The sequence below is a fragment of the Emydura macquarii genome, unplaced genomic scaffold (assembly GCF_026122565.2).
Source record: "Emydura macquarii macquarii isolate MOO-44397 ecotype Brisbane River unplaced genomic scaffold, CSIRO-AGI_Emac_v2 contig_1230, whole genome shotgun sequence".
Taxonomy (NCBI): Eukaryota; Metazoa; Chordata; order Testudines; family Chelidae; genus Emydura; species Emydura macquarii.
The window spans coordinates 7,216,044-7,232,446 of NW_027131367.1; the positions used below are offsets into that span (position 1 = coordinate 7,216,044).

At 39.1% G+C, this 16,403-nt stretch overlaps 1 protein-coding gene across 4 annotated transcripts in view; it reads left to right on the forward strand.

Moving 5' to 3' along the window:
* BPTF (bromodomain PHD finger transcription factor) overlaps positions 1-16,403 on the forward strand; it is an 84,113-nt gene that overhangs the window by 60,451 nt on the left and 7,259 nt on the right. For 3 of the 4 annotated variants that reach the window (XM_067547335.1, XM_067547334.1, XM_067547336.1), the window contains exons 21-30: positions 74-197; positions 813-1,039; positions 2,416-2,635; positions 2,909-3,819; positions 4,671-4,753; positions 6,994-7,219; positions 8,682-8,986; positions 12,802-12,975; positions 13,855-14,047; positions 15,158-15,242. In XM_067547335.1, coding sequence (XP_067403436.1) covers positions 74-197; positions 813-1,039; positions 2,416-2,635; positions 2,909-3,819; positions 4,671-4,753; positions 6,994-7,219; positions 8,682-8,986; positions 12,802-12,975; positions 13,855-14,047; positions 15,158-15,242 — 2,548 coding nt within the window. The remainder of the gene's footprint in view (positions 1-73; positions 198-812; positions 1,040-2,415; positions 2,636-2,908; positions 3,820-4,670; positions 4,754-6,993; positions 7,220-8,681; positions 8,987-12,801; positions 12,976-13,854; positions 14,048-15,157; positions 15,243-16,403) is intronic. The other variant, XM_067547337.1, reaches the window with a different exon arrangement.

The following is a 16,403-nucleotide window of genomic DNA, read 5'->3' on the forward strand; positions in this document are numbered from 1 at the left end:
AGAATTCAAGGTTCAGCAGAATACGCCCTTTTTAGAAAGTTTCACATGTAAGTTCTCCTTTTGTGGTCTCTAGGTAATGTCAGGGACACCACTCCGCCCAGGTATGACAGTAATACGGACACCACTTCAGCAATCAACATTAGGAAAGACCATCATTCGAACACCTGTAGTGGTACAGCAAGGTGTTCTTCCATCCAGTAGGTTCATTTTAATTTTAAACTTCCAGTGTGTGAAAATCATGGTTTGTTTCTCCATAAACATTTTATGTATCATTCACCCTAAGTCAAAAATTACTGTATTTAGTGTGTGGTTTTCAACAAGTACTGTTTTGATAAAAGGTGTTTAAAAAAAAAAAAAAAAGAGTGTTGGGATCAATCATCAGTTTAATCAAGCTTACGAAATGAGAGTCTGCTGAAGAGTAAATCTTTCATCTGGGGCAGGATACAAAGAACTAGTTCATTATTAAATTTGGATAAACAGTTTAATGAATAATTAAAATATAAAATTATGATTAAAATTTGTAAAAAAGTTTGGATTAATGGTGTTGTGAGAAAACATTCCATGTAATTAGAGGAAAGCTAAGTGTTTAAAATATCTCCTAAGTAGATTGACTTCAAGAAGTAAACTGTTTTGCAGATTCAAATTTTTGTTACTTGGTTAGTCAGAGAAGTGACTAATAGTAGATATTCTGTGGCAAACTGGAATGCTTGCTTGACTTATCTCAAGAAGATAGGGTTTCGAAGTTTTGTGTGCTATAATGAAAAACATGTCAGAAACATTTTTAACAACAAATTTTGCTGTCTTTTTTACAGGTCAGACTCAACAGGTGGTGACTCAGATAATTAGAGGTCAGCCTGTCTCAACTGCAGTGTCTAGTGCTAGCAACACAACTTCAAGTCCTGGACAAAAGGTAGTGACAGCTCCAGGGACACCTCCACAGAATATACAACCACAAACCACAACACCACAGCCCTCTCGTCCCCAACAGGGGCAAGTGAAACTTACTATGGCCCAACTCACGCAGCTAACTCAAGGACAGGTAAACAATTTTTTTAAGGTAGGGGTGTGTGTGGGGGGGGGAGGGGGGGGAACCTACATACAAATCAAATGGTAATTAAATTAAGAAAATAGAGATTTATTTTCTCTAAATATCTTTTACCTCCTTACCTTGTTGCCCTTCAGGATCTGGTATTGATGCCCATTCACTATCTTTGGCTGGGTGTTGAAGGACATTATAGTTGTCATTTACACTTACTTTAGTACTGGGAAAAGGACACAGTTAAATCATTTGGAACTGGAAAATAGCAGTCTTTAACGCTCGCACCTAGACCATGAGAGTCTGATTGGTGTGTGTAAATTTATATTCGTGCTGAATTTGGCTGTAAATTGTAAATCTTTTAGATTGTAACCCTTCAAAGGGGCCCTCTTTCTGTGTTTACACAGCATCTAAACAAAGCAGGCCCCAATCCCAATTTGGATCTGTGGGCAATACCATAATATAAATATAAATATTTAATAATGATAATGTTAAGAATGGATTAAAGATGTAACTGTCAAAATACACTTGTGATCAAGTGTCATTTTTGACATGTAGAACAATATGTAGGAATTCTTTTCTAGGGCAGACCCAAAAGGTTACTGATTATTGAAGGTGTGAAGAAGGTCAAGTATCAGTTGAAGGCAAGAGCTGCCACTGATTGGACTGATTCAGAGAGATATGTATGGCACAGGGTATCACCTTGAGGGTTAGAACCATCTCTCTGATCTGTCTGCAAAACTGGGATGTTTCTGCATGTATTAAAGATCTCCAAAAATATGGTGTCCAAAGAGACAGTTTAAGCAGTAACATTCTATCAGCATGCTGATAAACTGGATGAACAGTCAACTCATATAGTTTACAGTTTGGCAATGTCTGATATACAATTAGGAAAATCTTTTAGAGATGAATAATCTTGTGAGCAGGCTGTTGGGACTCTTGAGATTGGTCTTTGGGTCAGGAGGTGGTTAATGGGAAGCCCAAAATTGACTACATACTTCAGTGTATAGTTTATACATTTTAGAGAGACATAAGCTCTGAAGACTTCAGCTCTCGAAAGCTTATGCCTGCAAATATTAAATTAGTTAGTCTTTAAAGCACCACAGAACTCTCGTTGTTTTTGTTGTATTCAAACTAACACGGCTACCCCTCTGGAAATAAACTCAATTGCAGATTGTGTTGGCTAAGAATCTAGCCAGTAAGTTTTTGTCATAAGATTTAGTAATTCTTCTATACTAAACTCAAGCATCATAAGATCTGATATGTACCTAGTGGTTTAGGTGTCGAATCCCAGAATACATAATTCTAGTCTCCTGGATTACTGCATAATCCATTTAAGGGTATGAATATTGATATGAATTTTACTTTTTTTTTTTCAGGGTGGCAGTCAGGGGTTGACTGTGGTAATTCAGGGACAGGGTCAAACTACTGGGCAGTTACAGCTGATACCTCAGGGTGTGACTGTACTACCAGGTCCAGGACAACAGCTAATGCAAGCGGCTATGCCAAATGGTACAATTCAAAGATTCCTTTTCACCCCATTATCATCAGCTACCACAGCTAGCACAACTACTACAACAGTTTCTACATCAACATCAGGTAGGGTTTTCTATGTTTAAAAAAAAAAAAAAAGATGATTGGATTTAGGTTGTTCTAATGTTTTTATCTAGTTGGAGTTAGTGTCTTTCATGAAAGGATGTTAGTTAAAAGAACAATGTGTAGGCTTAGAAATCTTCAGCTGAAGCTCTTTATAAAGTGTTGTTCTTTTTAAACCAAAGGGGAAGACCTGCTTCCTCAACCTTGTTCACATTAATGAGGCTTATAAACATGTTGCTTGGAATGAGTGGAATACTTTGTCTTTGTCTTTCACAGCTACAGGAGAACAGAAACATGCCTCACAAGCACAGACACCACCAGTGCTGCCACCAATTCAGCCCCACCCTCAGAGTCAATTGCAAGCTCAGCCACAGGTGCAAACCCAAAGTATTCAGCCTCCGCCCCCAGCCCAGCCACAGACTACTCAACCCTCCCTTCAGCCTGAAGTTCAGACACAGCCTGAATCTCAGTCTCCAACATCAGCTCAGTCTCCAGTCATATCTGAAGCACAACCTGTCATCGCACAATCAGCTAAAACTCCAGTCACAGTTCAGTCTCCACCACAGACCCAGGTTCAAGGGCTGTCTCAAATTCAAGTCCAAAATCAACCACAAACTGTCATCCATCCACAAGCTCAGTCACAAATCCATGCTCTGCAGCAAGCCCAGGTGCAGACCACTACCCAGCAACAGATACAAATGCAACCCCACGCTTCTATACAAATACAAGCTCAGCTGCAGCAGCAGTCACAAGCTCAGGTTCAGACTTCACTTCAGGCTGTTCCAGCTGCACAACATTTGAATCAAGTTACTGTGCAATCTCCGTCTCGCCCTCAGTTGCAGATCCAGCAGCCTACAACGAAAGTTATTACTGTACCTCAGCTTCAGCAACAAGTCAAAGTTCTTTCCCAACTTCAGTCTCATGTTGTAGCTCAGATACAGTCCCAGCAAGGCGGCGTGCCCCAGCAGATTAAGCTTCAGTTACCTATTCAGATTCAACAGGCCAGCCCAGTGCAGGCTCACCAGATTCAGAATGTGGTGACAGTTCAAGCAGCCAGTGTTCAAGAGCAGCTGCAGAGGGTTCAGCAGCTCAGAGAGCAACAGCAAAAGAAAAAGCAGCAACAGATAGAAATTAAACGTGAACATACGCTTCAGGCTTCTAATCAAAGTGACATTATCCAAAAACAGGTAAAGTTATCCGAAAAAAATACAAACCGCACTAAACTCACATTTCTGTTCATCTTGTTGATGGCCTGTGAATTGAGCCTCTGGGATTTTCCTTTTTAAATTATATTGCAAAATGGCCTCTAAATTAATTCAGCACTATTGGCACTTTTACTTGATTTATAGCATCACTGTTTGTTGGGAAAAATATCTTCACTGAGAGTCCAGAAAAAGTGTGTTGTGCTTTCATTGACTGGTACAGAAAGGAGAATATAAGAGCTGTATTAAGCATAATGCTGTTAACTACAGGGTGATGGACTGTGGGCCGACAAAATGGGAAGAAACTCTAAATATAGTGAACGTTATTGTCATCTTTTGCATATACAATGACCTGTGACAAAAGATAAACTCTTTAAGTTTGAAAGATCATGTGTTACAATATTCATGTAAAGGGATATTGTCCTCTTACATTGGACTCAATTTAGATTTGGTATAAACAAGCTTTTATGAAACTTTTCCATGTGTTTTTAAATTCCAAGAAAAACAGTTGTTTAAATAAGCATTCCCCCTTCAGTGTTTGCAACTAAAACACTGCAGCAATAGGAGCTGGGGGAGGTGCAACTGACTACAGAAGTGAAACTGATTTCACTTACTCTTTTTTTCCAGAAATAATTAAAATTTAAGTTGGATCTCTAAATTCCTTAGTCGTTATTTAAAATTTTAAATATAAAAAGTTAATACCCTTAAATAGTGTAAGTAACATAAGACTTATTTGTTTAAATGTGACTGAAGTTGGCAAGTGTCTGCATGTCCTCAAGTGCTATCATTAGACACTACCTGACTTTTTCAAATATTGGTTGGACTTTGTGTTCAAGGTGGTGATGAAACACAATGCTGTAATAGAACACTTGAAGCAGAAAAAGACACTGACCCCTGCTGAACGAGAAGAAAATCAGAGGTAGGAACACTTAATGTATCAGTAGGTGTGGAGCAAATATGTTCAGTGTTGTCTGTTGTACAAGATAAGGGCTTGTCTACATGGAGCTGTAATGTGCACTATGTGGGTATGATTTCTAACCGGTCTTTGTAGACACTGCTGATGCTCGCTGAAATTCCTTAGTGTGCTTTAATGTAGTGCTATTTTAAACATTAGTGTGCTTTAGAAATCACGCCGTGGGAGTGCGTGTTTCCCCACTGTATAGTGATTCCTTCTGTCTCATGCTTGGAAAAGCATAGGTGTATGAGGTTTTAAAACTGACCTCAAGTAAACCTGACCTCAACTATTACACAAATGGTGAAAAATCCATGACTTAAAAGTAATATTCCTAATTATGAATAGTTTGATTCCCCTATAATCAAAATAAATGTTGACTATCTTCACTTGTTGCCAAGAATATATACTGATATGATGCATGTAATTAGAGCTAACCACCGTTTTTTAATTCAAGCAGATACATAACTTCAGAGGGAGCTCACAAAAGGAAATGGAAGGATTGCTCCATTGTAGCTAAGCTGGTTTCTCATTTCTGTTTGAGCGCTCCATGTTGTTGTTTCTTAATTTCATTCCCTGTTTTGGCAGCAGCTTGTCTTCTGTTTAATTGTTTTACCTCCCAGCCAGCAGACAGAAGTAGTGAGACCTGAAGACTTTGTCCCTCCATAAATTGGTGGTAATTTCATTTCTTGAGCTAACAGAGGCATATTTGGAGTGTTAACTTTAGATGTTCTCCCATGGCTATTTTGACAATTGTGTTATTCACATAATTTATTTATCAAATAATCCTATGATTAGGAAAAGGGACTCCTGTATTTTAAGATTTTGATCCCCAAATCAGGGTACAGGAAAATACTGTGCAACTTAGCTGACCATTCATGGTGTAATAAACAAATACTGAATACTCAGTGACAAGTTCACAAACCAAAGGTTAAAAATTGGTTGGCAAAGACTGCTCATTTCACATTTGCAAATGACCAAATTGGTTTTTGTTTTTAAACAAAACAACTTTTTCAATTGGCGTTTGACCAGCTCTCTTTGTGACACTGTCATCTTTCCTCCCCAATGAGTCTCTTCTTCCCAAAGTGTCTTTAACAGTTGTTTCTCTACCAAGTGAAACCCAGACTAGGCCAGGTAGATGTGGAGAACAGCAGACTGGTTGATGTCATATGGCTGTACCAAACAAGCAGTGTACTCCTACAGGTCTCAATAAAATACCAGGTGGCTCTTTGAAACCACTTGCTTTTCCATTCCTACTTCTGCAACAGCCCTGTCACGGGTACATCAGAGCAGCTTGCATGTACAGGTCTGAATGCTCAACAGCAGCCACTTGTCTCAAGTTTTTCTTCTCTTCTAATGCTACACTGAGCTGAGCTGCAGGTGTAAGGGTTGCCTGTTTATGTGAATACCCACGTGCCAAGCAACGTTTAGTCGTCTTGTGAATTGGGGGAGGAGAAGGAACAGAAACTTCAGAAGGAATGAAAAGTACAGAGCAAAAATAAAACTCTATAAAAAAGAATTCAAAACAGAAAATGGGCAGGAAAAGACAGTTGCAGCTAAGCTGGGGCATATTGTATGGGGGCTTGCATCCAACAATCCATCATAAAGGGGTGTTCCATGATGAAGCAGCTGGGAACTACTAGTCTAGTGGTATTTATTGATAGAGAAAATGATCCTCTTGGACTTTCTTCCGCTGAAGTACCAAAGATGAATAACATTCAGAGCTGTCAGAAGGAGGACAGTTCAGTTTTGCAGCGAGTTTTCAGGTTTAGAAATGTTTTGTTCTGCCTGGGAATGAAAACAAAGCCTCAAATGTTTTTTCAGAAATGGAATTGTCAATGTCTGGTTTTTGGATCAAAACGTGAGCTTTTTGATTTGGGAATTTTTGAGTTTAGGGTTCACACTGGCCACTCCTAGCGCACAAGAGACACTCACTCTGCTCTGAATCAGGCAGAGCAGGAATTTAAATCTGGATCTCACATCCCAGACTGGTGCCCTGGCCACCAGGCTTGAGTCTTCGTTGAAAAGGATACATCTCCACAAAACATCAGTCAAGCAAGTGCCGCTGTTGTGCTAAATCAATGATTTAACCATCAGAATTAATAATACAGCTTGTGATTTGTGTAGGCTGAACATAGAAAATAACATTAATTTTGTGATTTATTAGGCAACTTGGCACAATGTGCTTCTCTGTATTCCTTCCCTAGAATGATAGTGTGTAACCAGGTGATGAAGTATATTTTGGATAAGATAGATAAAGAAGAAAAGCAGGCAGCCAAGAAACGGAAGCGAGAAGAGAGTGTGGAACAGAAGCGTAGTAAACAGAATGCTACCAAGCTGTCAGCTCTGCTTTTCAAACATAAAGAACAACTTAAAGCTGAAATACTGAAAAAAAGAGCACTGCTGGACAAAGATCTACAAATTGAAGTGCAGGTAAGAGCGGTTGTTGTCAATGAGCCAGGTGGGTTTTCTTAAGTTTGCGGAAAATATTATCATATTTATCAGCTTGTCCTTTGAGTCTTTAAGGAAGCATGCAGGGTGAAATTCTTCAGTTGCATGCATGTATCTCTGCTGAACCTCCAGATCCCTTTAGTTACTGCATCTCGCATTTAATCTGTGCTGATGTCGCTTGTGGTTTCTTAAAACAATTTCTGCCCCATTAAAGTTAATGGGCCAAATCCTGCAGTCTTGCCTCTCACTGAAAGTGCTAAACCAAGGTCAGAAACCCGCCTACACTAGCTTTTGCTCCTTCCCCTGCCTTCAAAGGAACTATGTCCCATTGAGACTCCTTTAGAAGTGCGGGTGGAGCTGCAATAGACCAGGTTTTGTGTAGGACCCACAACGCCTAGAGCTGGCCCTATCCTTTATTTCTGTGGCACTTTCTCCTGTAAGGGCATCAGATTTCCAAGAAACATCAAATTGCAACACAAATGTACCAGATCACTTAAGGCAAAGGCCTCACAATTTCTGGAACCTATTGGACCAACTGCAAGGTAGGAAAACTAAGTAAAGGATATGCGGTGATTGTGTAGAAAACTGACGTGATGCAAAAATACATACCAACAAGGGAGCTCCTTCCAGCTCCTTCTCGACCACGACTGGCGAACGTCCAGAGGACCGCACTTGAACCTGGTGCCACTGTGCTCAGATCAGAATTCTTTACTGGCTGTGGTAGTTGTCCCGGTCTCCCAGTAAGAAGTGGAAACCAGGAGTAAGGATTCTGGTGGATGGTAACTTTGGGGTGAAATACTGTTTCTGTGTGCTTCCCACACACAAGACTTTGTATCTTGGCAATTACACCTCCGGATGGGAGCTGCCTTCTGTGTCATCTGATACTATATTCTGCCACAGGGTCTGCTGTTGAATATCCCTAATCACACTTTACAAGCCCAAGGAGCGACAAATAGGGACTAGAAATTGAACAAATTTCCCACATGCAGAGTTAGCAGTATGGGACTTCATTAATGTGTTAAAGGTTCTGTGGAGATGTTATTTCATCTCTGAATAGCACAGCTCCTATAAGAAACCTGTTCAATTTTATTTCTTATTTTTAAAAGTACAGAGTTCTAGGTGATTGTTAATTCCATCCTTAATTCAGCTTTTTGTGTCTGATCACCATTTTTATTAGCAACCACGTGTCCTCCATGTTTTTGACAGATGCCTGAGATTCCTCCCTCTTTTTTCCCTTAAGGTTAGACGTAGGGTTACCTCCTCAGCACTAATTATCAGACTTAAAAGATCTAACCTTAAAGCAGCATAGGGGCTAACTTCTTACATTACTCTTGGAGTTTGTATCTGAATGAGTACATTATTTAAATGGTTTGCGTGTGGGTTCTGATCCTATGCTGCAGTGTCCTCATGAGGTGTGTCTTATGCTTTTTTTAATGTACTTCAGGAAGAGCTAAAGAAAGACCTGACTAAAATTAAGAAAGAAAAAGAAAAAGCACAGGCAGCTGCCGCCGCTGCCGCAGCACCACCTCCACCACCACCACCACTGCCACCATCACAGCATGCACCCAGCGTCCCATCTGCCACTGCAGTCCCACCGCCAGTATCTTCCCAGAAGAGAAAACGAGAAGAGGAGAAAGAGTCTTCAGCTTCCAAGTCCAAGAAAAAGAAAATGATTTCTACTACCTCAAAGGAAACCAAGAAGGACACAAAGCTTTATTGCATCTGTAAAACACCTTATGATGAATCCAAGTGAGTGGTGAATGCAGCATGCCTATCCTGTGCATTGTTTGGTTCAGCTTTAGCGTTTAGCTATTAGTCTGAGACAGTTATTAGAAATGGGGGTAGACAATCAGGTGGTGGTGCAATGAGCATGGACCTATTAAAGAATAAGCAGTGTCTGGATTACACTAGCAGTTACAAATCTAGTAATTCTTGTGAGTTGTTGTTTTTTACCTGTTTGCATGTTTCCATTGTATGACTTTTCTGTCTCACATGCGCATACTCTTTATTTCGCTCTGTTCTTTGTTTTGCCTTTTTGCCTCTGCTTTGGGAGCAAGTGATTATATACTTGTGTTCTTTCTTGTGAACAGGTGTTGGTGTTCTCTCATGATAGGTCTGATACCATTTTAAATAAGATTTTTCTGTAATTCAGTAATTAACAAGAGATTCTAACCTATTATTGGGCTACAGTTCATTTTGGACAATGTTTCAAGTGGTTTCCAGTAGAAGTATTTTCTTTTTTCATTTCTTAATGTATTACCTACCCACCCTCCTCCCAACTCTTATTGAGTTGCATTAAGAAATGCAAACCAAGCAAAAAATCCATACTTCTCTACCCAACTCTGAAAACAACGAGAGTCCTGTAGCACCTTAAAGACTAACAAATTCCTGCAGGCATAAGCTTTTGTGGACTGCAACCCACTTCGTCAGATGCAGGTGGCAGCCCACAAAAGCTTATGCCTGCAGGAATTTAAGGTGCTACAGAACTCTCGCTGTTTTTGCTGTATACAGACTAACACGGCTACCCCTCTGGAACTTTTTACCAGACTCTTAGTATATTTTGGAAGTTTTAAGCATTTGACAAAATGAAAATGGCAGCTCCCCAATAAATGGTTTGGAACCTAACTATGAAGAGAAAAAGAAGAATGCTGTGTTTCCGCTGAAAGAGGAATTGTTTATGACGAAATTAGTAAATGATGGACTGGATGACTGAGCAGATTGAAAATGGGAAATTGAGCCTTTCACATCTCGCTCAAGTCAGTAATGATCAAAAGTCGTTACTGTATGATAGCTGTGTGGTGGCCTCTGTGAAAACAGGTGCTGTTAGTGTAGCATTCCAGATCGTCCACTTGACAAAATCACTCACTACAAAAGCACTAATTAGCATCTTGGTGTTTTCATTAGATAGGCCGAGAACTGAAATGAGCCATGGAGACTGAACTATCCTGCAACCCCAGTAGTCCCTCCAGGTGACAGCTGAGGGGGTTCATTTCTGTCTCTTGGGTATTTATACAGCTCCAGTCCCATCATGTCAGTGTTAGGAAGCTTAGACTGCTCCCTGTGCTGCAGTCATTCTATGAATAAAGTTCTTCCATTTCCAGGCTACCAATCCGCCACTACTTGTAAGTGCTAAATACCACCATAAAGCGGGGCAGGAGGAAAAGAGTGAGTGCTATATTAGGATTTTTGTCACTCGGTAAACTTAGCAGGATGCCCTGTCCTCATTTTGTGATGACATATTGAACACAGCCAGTCGTACTGCTTCAGTCACTGGTAAGCAATAGAAGCTTAATTGCAAAAATAAAGTAAATTAAATTATATAAGTACTTGGATTTGATCTGATGCCTGTTCAAGTCCATATTCTTTCCATTGACTTCAATGGGCATTGCATTGGGCCATAGATAATACATGATGGCAGCGCATTTTAGCATACTGAACAAAGACGGTCTTTATTTAAGCACAGAAAAGAAGATTTCACAAAAATGGAATGTTAATATAGAAAATTCCTCAGCAGTGTAATTCGGTTCAACTTCTCTGCTTGTAAATTCTGAATCTGTTTTCTTAATATACGATGGTTATGCAGTTAGCTGCTGGGTTTTTTAAATTCCTTTATTCCTTAATTGCGAAGAAGTTAATTTTGAAAACATTGTTTTCTTAAGTAATTTAGTGTTTTTAATACATGTATACGGGTGTCAGATACGTTCTTTTTGTGCTGGTGTCTCATTTGCAGTTCAGGCAGGATAGAAGTGCAGCTTTCCGTCTTGTAGCCTGAACTGCTCCTAAGAGGCAACCTGTAATATGAGATGAAGTACCCTATACATTTGTTATAATACACTAGATTCACTAAGATCATTCTTTGCTTAAGTCATTTACATTATTTTACTGTAGATCTTTCATGTTTAATTTTTCATTAATGCCATTGAAGCATGTTAAGGATTCACTCAGATACTGTTTTCCAGATACAGGTTATGGGTTAGTCAGGGTATCTGTCTAAGATTTAACTGATAAGTGGGGAATATAAAAATAACACAACTTGTGAGACAAAGGATCCAAGTTCTGGACCTGAATTTGCTTCCAGGCCAGCAGGAGCTGGCAGTACTGTGGAGATGGTGCTGTCTGTCCTTGGTGTTGGGGGAAGAAAGCAGGAGAAACATCTTGTGTTAGATCGAATTGGTGGTGACTCACTATAGAGGGAACTACATCTAGCCCTTCTTTGCAGAAAGATGATTTCATTAGATTGTTGAGATTTGACTGATAGGAAATAAGAAGCAATGGAAGAAAAAAGTTGGATGTAGCAGATACTGGGGCCTCAAAATTTTGGAGGCACCTGTAGGAAGGAAAGCATTCCTCAAATTAGCAAAAATGGTCTAGGTGTGGAGTGATTTGATGGGAAGTCTTGGTGCATATTCCAAGAGTTCTAGTGCAGATGTTTGGTAGAAATGAGAGGTGTTTGTTTGATGGGTCATATAATGCTGGCCATCCTAGTACAGCCAGTTGCTCTTCTTCATGCCTGCCCAGTGATGAGTTCTTTAGGTTAGCAGAAACTGGCATCAGAATGTTAGTATGTAACAGGGGATAAGGCAAGATTTTCACTAAACGCTAGGAAGCCTGCATCTGGAGTCAAATAGCTTTTGCTCAAACAGAGCGAGAGGGTGGGTGCCTAACTTCTTGTCCCATGGTTGATTCTGCTAATCATAGATACATTTGGGGCATCCATAACCAAAATACTGTCAAACATCATTGCATAATAATTTACAAGTTTATCACACCATTCTTTGCAAGGTCCATTATTCACATGATTATTCTGTATGGAATTAAGTTTTTTGTACCTTGCCCAATTCTTCACTTCGTATCATACCATGTCTGGTTCTGTCACATAGTGGTGTTTGAGAATAGACCTATATTCTCCAAAGAATGGTCTGTGTTCCAGTTCGTTGTCATTCGGATTAGTTGAAGTGCTCTGTTTTCAGGATCCCACAGAGAAATTTTAAAATTGCAACACACATCTTTACAGTTTTCCTTCACATCATGTTATACCAATATGTATTCTACACATGGCTGGTATGCATGTTCTTTGTAGTGTACTTGTAACTTCTAGTTGGTGTTTGTGCTTTGCTTTGTTTTTAAAATTAACTGAGACCTACATTTTCAAATCTCAAGAAATTGCCTTGATACTTACCTGGCTTCTGAGCTATAGTTTTGAAAATGTAAATCTTTTTCTTTGGCCTTGTCTTTTTGTGCCTTTTATAGTTTTTCACATATGCATTCATATTGGAGATGTACATTTTTAGTCCAGTTTTTTTAAAATCCAGTAGATATTGACTGACCCACATTTTACTTAACTGTCTATATCAAGCTTGACGCCAGTGACCTTATTTACAGTGCAGCTGCAGTGTCAGAGGTAGGCTTTGCAAGGATAGAGTGGTAGGGGACAGGGAAACTGAGTCAGAAAATTGCAGAAAGCAGGCCAGCAAGAAAGTGCATCAGAAACAGAAATGCAGGGGAAAGTGCCATGCCATTTGAAATGACAATTACATTGTCATTTTCATTGTGAACACTTTTAGGTTCTATATTGGCTGTGATCTTTGTACTAACTGGTATCATGGAGAATGTGTTGGCATCACAGAAAAGGAGGCTAAGAAAATGGATGTGTACATCTGTAATGATTGTAAACGGGCACAAGAGGGCAGCAGTGAGGAATTGTACTGTATCTGCAGAACACCTTATGATGAGTCACAGTGAGTTCTGATAAGAACCTCTTATTTAATATGTAGGTGGCAAACTGCTCTGACTTTGGTAACTTGTTCCTTAAAAAGCAAAAAAATATTCTGCATATATTGTATCCCCTGGTATTACAAATTCCTTTTCAATCTCTCTCTTTCTCTCCCAGATGTTGCTTTCGAGTGAATATTTTGGATATATAGGAAAAGTGAAGTTCTCAAGGCCGCCTCAGTGTTTAAAATAAGACCAAGAATTTTAAATTGGGATTAATTTTAACAAGGAAGAGCTAGAAAGATTAAAACAAAATTGAGCATTTTGGTGGGACTTTTTGTGCTTGAAATTAGTCTCTTGTTTGATTTAGATTAGAAAAATTACTTTGAGTATGGGGTATTTGGGTGGTATCTTTACTTTTATAAGACTTTTTGTCACTAGAATACCCCTTCTATATTCAACCACAAGACTCTGACTTCTGTATGAAAAACGTTTGAACAGGGTGAAATTGGAGCCCTAGAAAGAGTAGTCTATTTACATGTGTAAAATGTTCCTTGAATCACTGATTGAGTGAGACCTCTGGCATCACACTGTTACTTTCAGCTGTAAAACTGATAAAGGACTTTTGAAACCTTGTTTGCTTGAAATTAATTCTCTAATTTTAGGCATTACTGATAATTATGAAATAAAATTGTCAGGTAATTTAGTTATTGTTTGTAAATATTAGATTAGCATGCATGGTTTAATTAGCACATGTTGTAAAACTGAAATGTCACATGTTTAAATATAAAATTATATGAAGAGCATCTACTCGGGTGCAGATTATTAAAACCAAGTTTTTAAAAAATCTTTTGTTTTCAATAAAAAAGATAATGTTACCGATATTTTTCTTTCAAATCTTGCAGATTTTACATTGGCTGTGACCGATGTCAGAACTGGTATCACGGGCGCTGTGTTGGTATTTTGCAAAGTGAGGCAGATCTCATTGATGAGTATGTCTGTCCACAGTGTCAATCTACAGAAGATGCCATGACAGTACTCAGTCCACTGACTGATAAAGATTATGAGGGATTACGAAGAGTACTACGTTCCTTACAGGTAAGGATAAACCATACTGAGAGTGGAAAATACAGGTACAGTAGAGGTTCATCCAAGAGGTCTTCGGGAATAACGTCGGATCTCCGCTTCTCTGATTGTTAGAGATTGTGATTTTGTTAAGAGATGTAATAAGCTTCCTTTTCTGCGAGAGATGACAGTATGTTGGCTGCTGCCTTCTCAAGCAGATTGCCACATTGAATAACATTTATGGTAGCCTGGAAGAAAATCACTGCTTCCAGGTTCTGGGGTTATTTTTTTTTTAAATGAATGAGGATACCTGTGTTGAGCATGAAGGAAACAGATTTCATCAGAATATAAAGGTCAGAGCAGTTGCTTTTGGGTAGCAAGTGGAAGTTTTCAACATAAAATAAGTTGTGTTCTCTTGCTAGCCTGTATGGTTTTCAGTCTGAAATTGTATACACTTCAGCTAAATTGCGAAGCTGACTTTTTAAAGATTAAAAAAATGTATTAAGATTTTTTTTAACACAAGATCTCCCCCAGAAGATTGATCTCAGCAAGCAAATGACTGTTGATAAGAAAAATTAAAAACCTTTGGCCCAGTTAAATCATTTTTGCTAGTGTAAATATCATCCCTAATGGCTGCAATAGGCCATTGAAATTGCTGTCAGCTAGAAGTAATCCCATGTGTTAATAGAAGAGCAGGCTATGTATGTAACGCACAGCAAAATATTAGTTTTGATTTGAGGGTTCAATGGACATTTTTGGTGACAAGTTAATTTTAGATTTAAGGAAAATGAAAAACATTAATGGGCCAACTCTGTGAAATGTGCAGCCCCTTCAACTCCCGACTGAATTGAAAGGAAGCTTCATCAGGAATACTGGCGGAAGTTGGATGTATGCAGACTCTCAATTCCAGTATGCCTCGCCTTATAAGGATAAACTGCTCATCATGCCGGATTACACTTTTTAGGATATGGACAGTCATCTGCAGGGAACTAGAGCAAGATCAGCAAATAACACTTGAGTTGTTGCCAAAATTAGAATCAGATGCAAATCTCTAGAGAGAGATAATTAAACAGCTATCAAGTCCTAGTTAATTTAAGTGTATTTAATGTTTTCTTCTGAAATTGATTGTCATTTTCATGATAGGCTCACAAGATGGCATGGCCGTTCTTAGAACCAGTAGATCCCAATGATGCACCAGATTATTATGGTGTTATCAAAGAGCCTATGGGTAAGTGTTTTTCCATTTAATAGCACAATTGGCTGAGTGGTGATTGTTTGTTAGTTAATATAGATTTAAAATTTGCATATATTGAATGGCTTCACCCAAGGATCTTTGGGTGCTTTACCAATGTATTCTCATCACAGAGGTGAGTAAAATGAAACAGAGATAGTGACTTGCCTATCGGCACATAAGTCTGTGGCAGAGCTAAAATAGAAACCTAAAGACGGACTCTCAGGGTACTTCTTCACTGATAGCGACTGCAGGATCGATTCTTTGGGATCGATAGAATGGAAGTGGAGACCCGCTCAATCGATCCAGAAGTAAACTGAATAAATCTACCCCTGGAAAAAGAGTAACGTTGCGTCGATGGGAGGGCCTTTCCCGTCGGCGCAGCATAGTGAAAACACCGTGCTCATTAGAATTTAGGAAGTTGACAGGAAATATGCAAGCCACTCTATGTAACTTGCATATCTCCCATCGACTGCTGCTGAATTTCGCGGCCAGTGTAGACCAGCCTCAGTCCTGCTTCTTAACCATAAATCTATCCTAACATACAAAATAAAGTCCCAATTGGTTTATTAAACTTACAGAATTGTGGGGGGGGGTTTGAGCTTTCTGTACTTCTGTAGTCCACTTTCAAACAGAGTGAGTTACACAACCAAACTGCCTCTTTTCCTCTCTCCCCATGATCAGAGAGAGAAGTATGTGCTCTAATGATTAAGGAGGAAGTTTATTTAGGTAAATTGATAATGTAGTTGCATAAAGACGTATGTAATATATGATGGAAAGATGTAAAAGCCATCTTTATTTTCTTTGCTATTTTACAAGAACATTTTGTTTAGGCTGAAAGCTTTATTGAAAAGGAAGAAAATCCTTTTGAGGCAGATACTGTAACTGTATAAATAATCTGAAGCCATATTATGATGTGTTGTGATCTTACCAAATCTCAAGGGCAAAGCACTGGTGGGCTGTGTCAGGACTTGATATAACACCTATAAGGAAAACCCAGCTGCTGCAGGAAATTGTGGCTAATTTTTGTGATCTTCTTCCTTCAAAGACTGTATTGAACCAGTGCCCTTATATAGTCCTAGGGGTCAATGTACTGCTGGGGTTTCTGACTTCTGAATGTTACACAAAACTTCACCACTTTGTACTTTTCACAAAAAT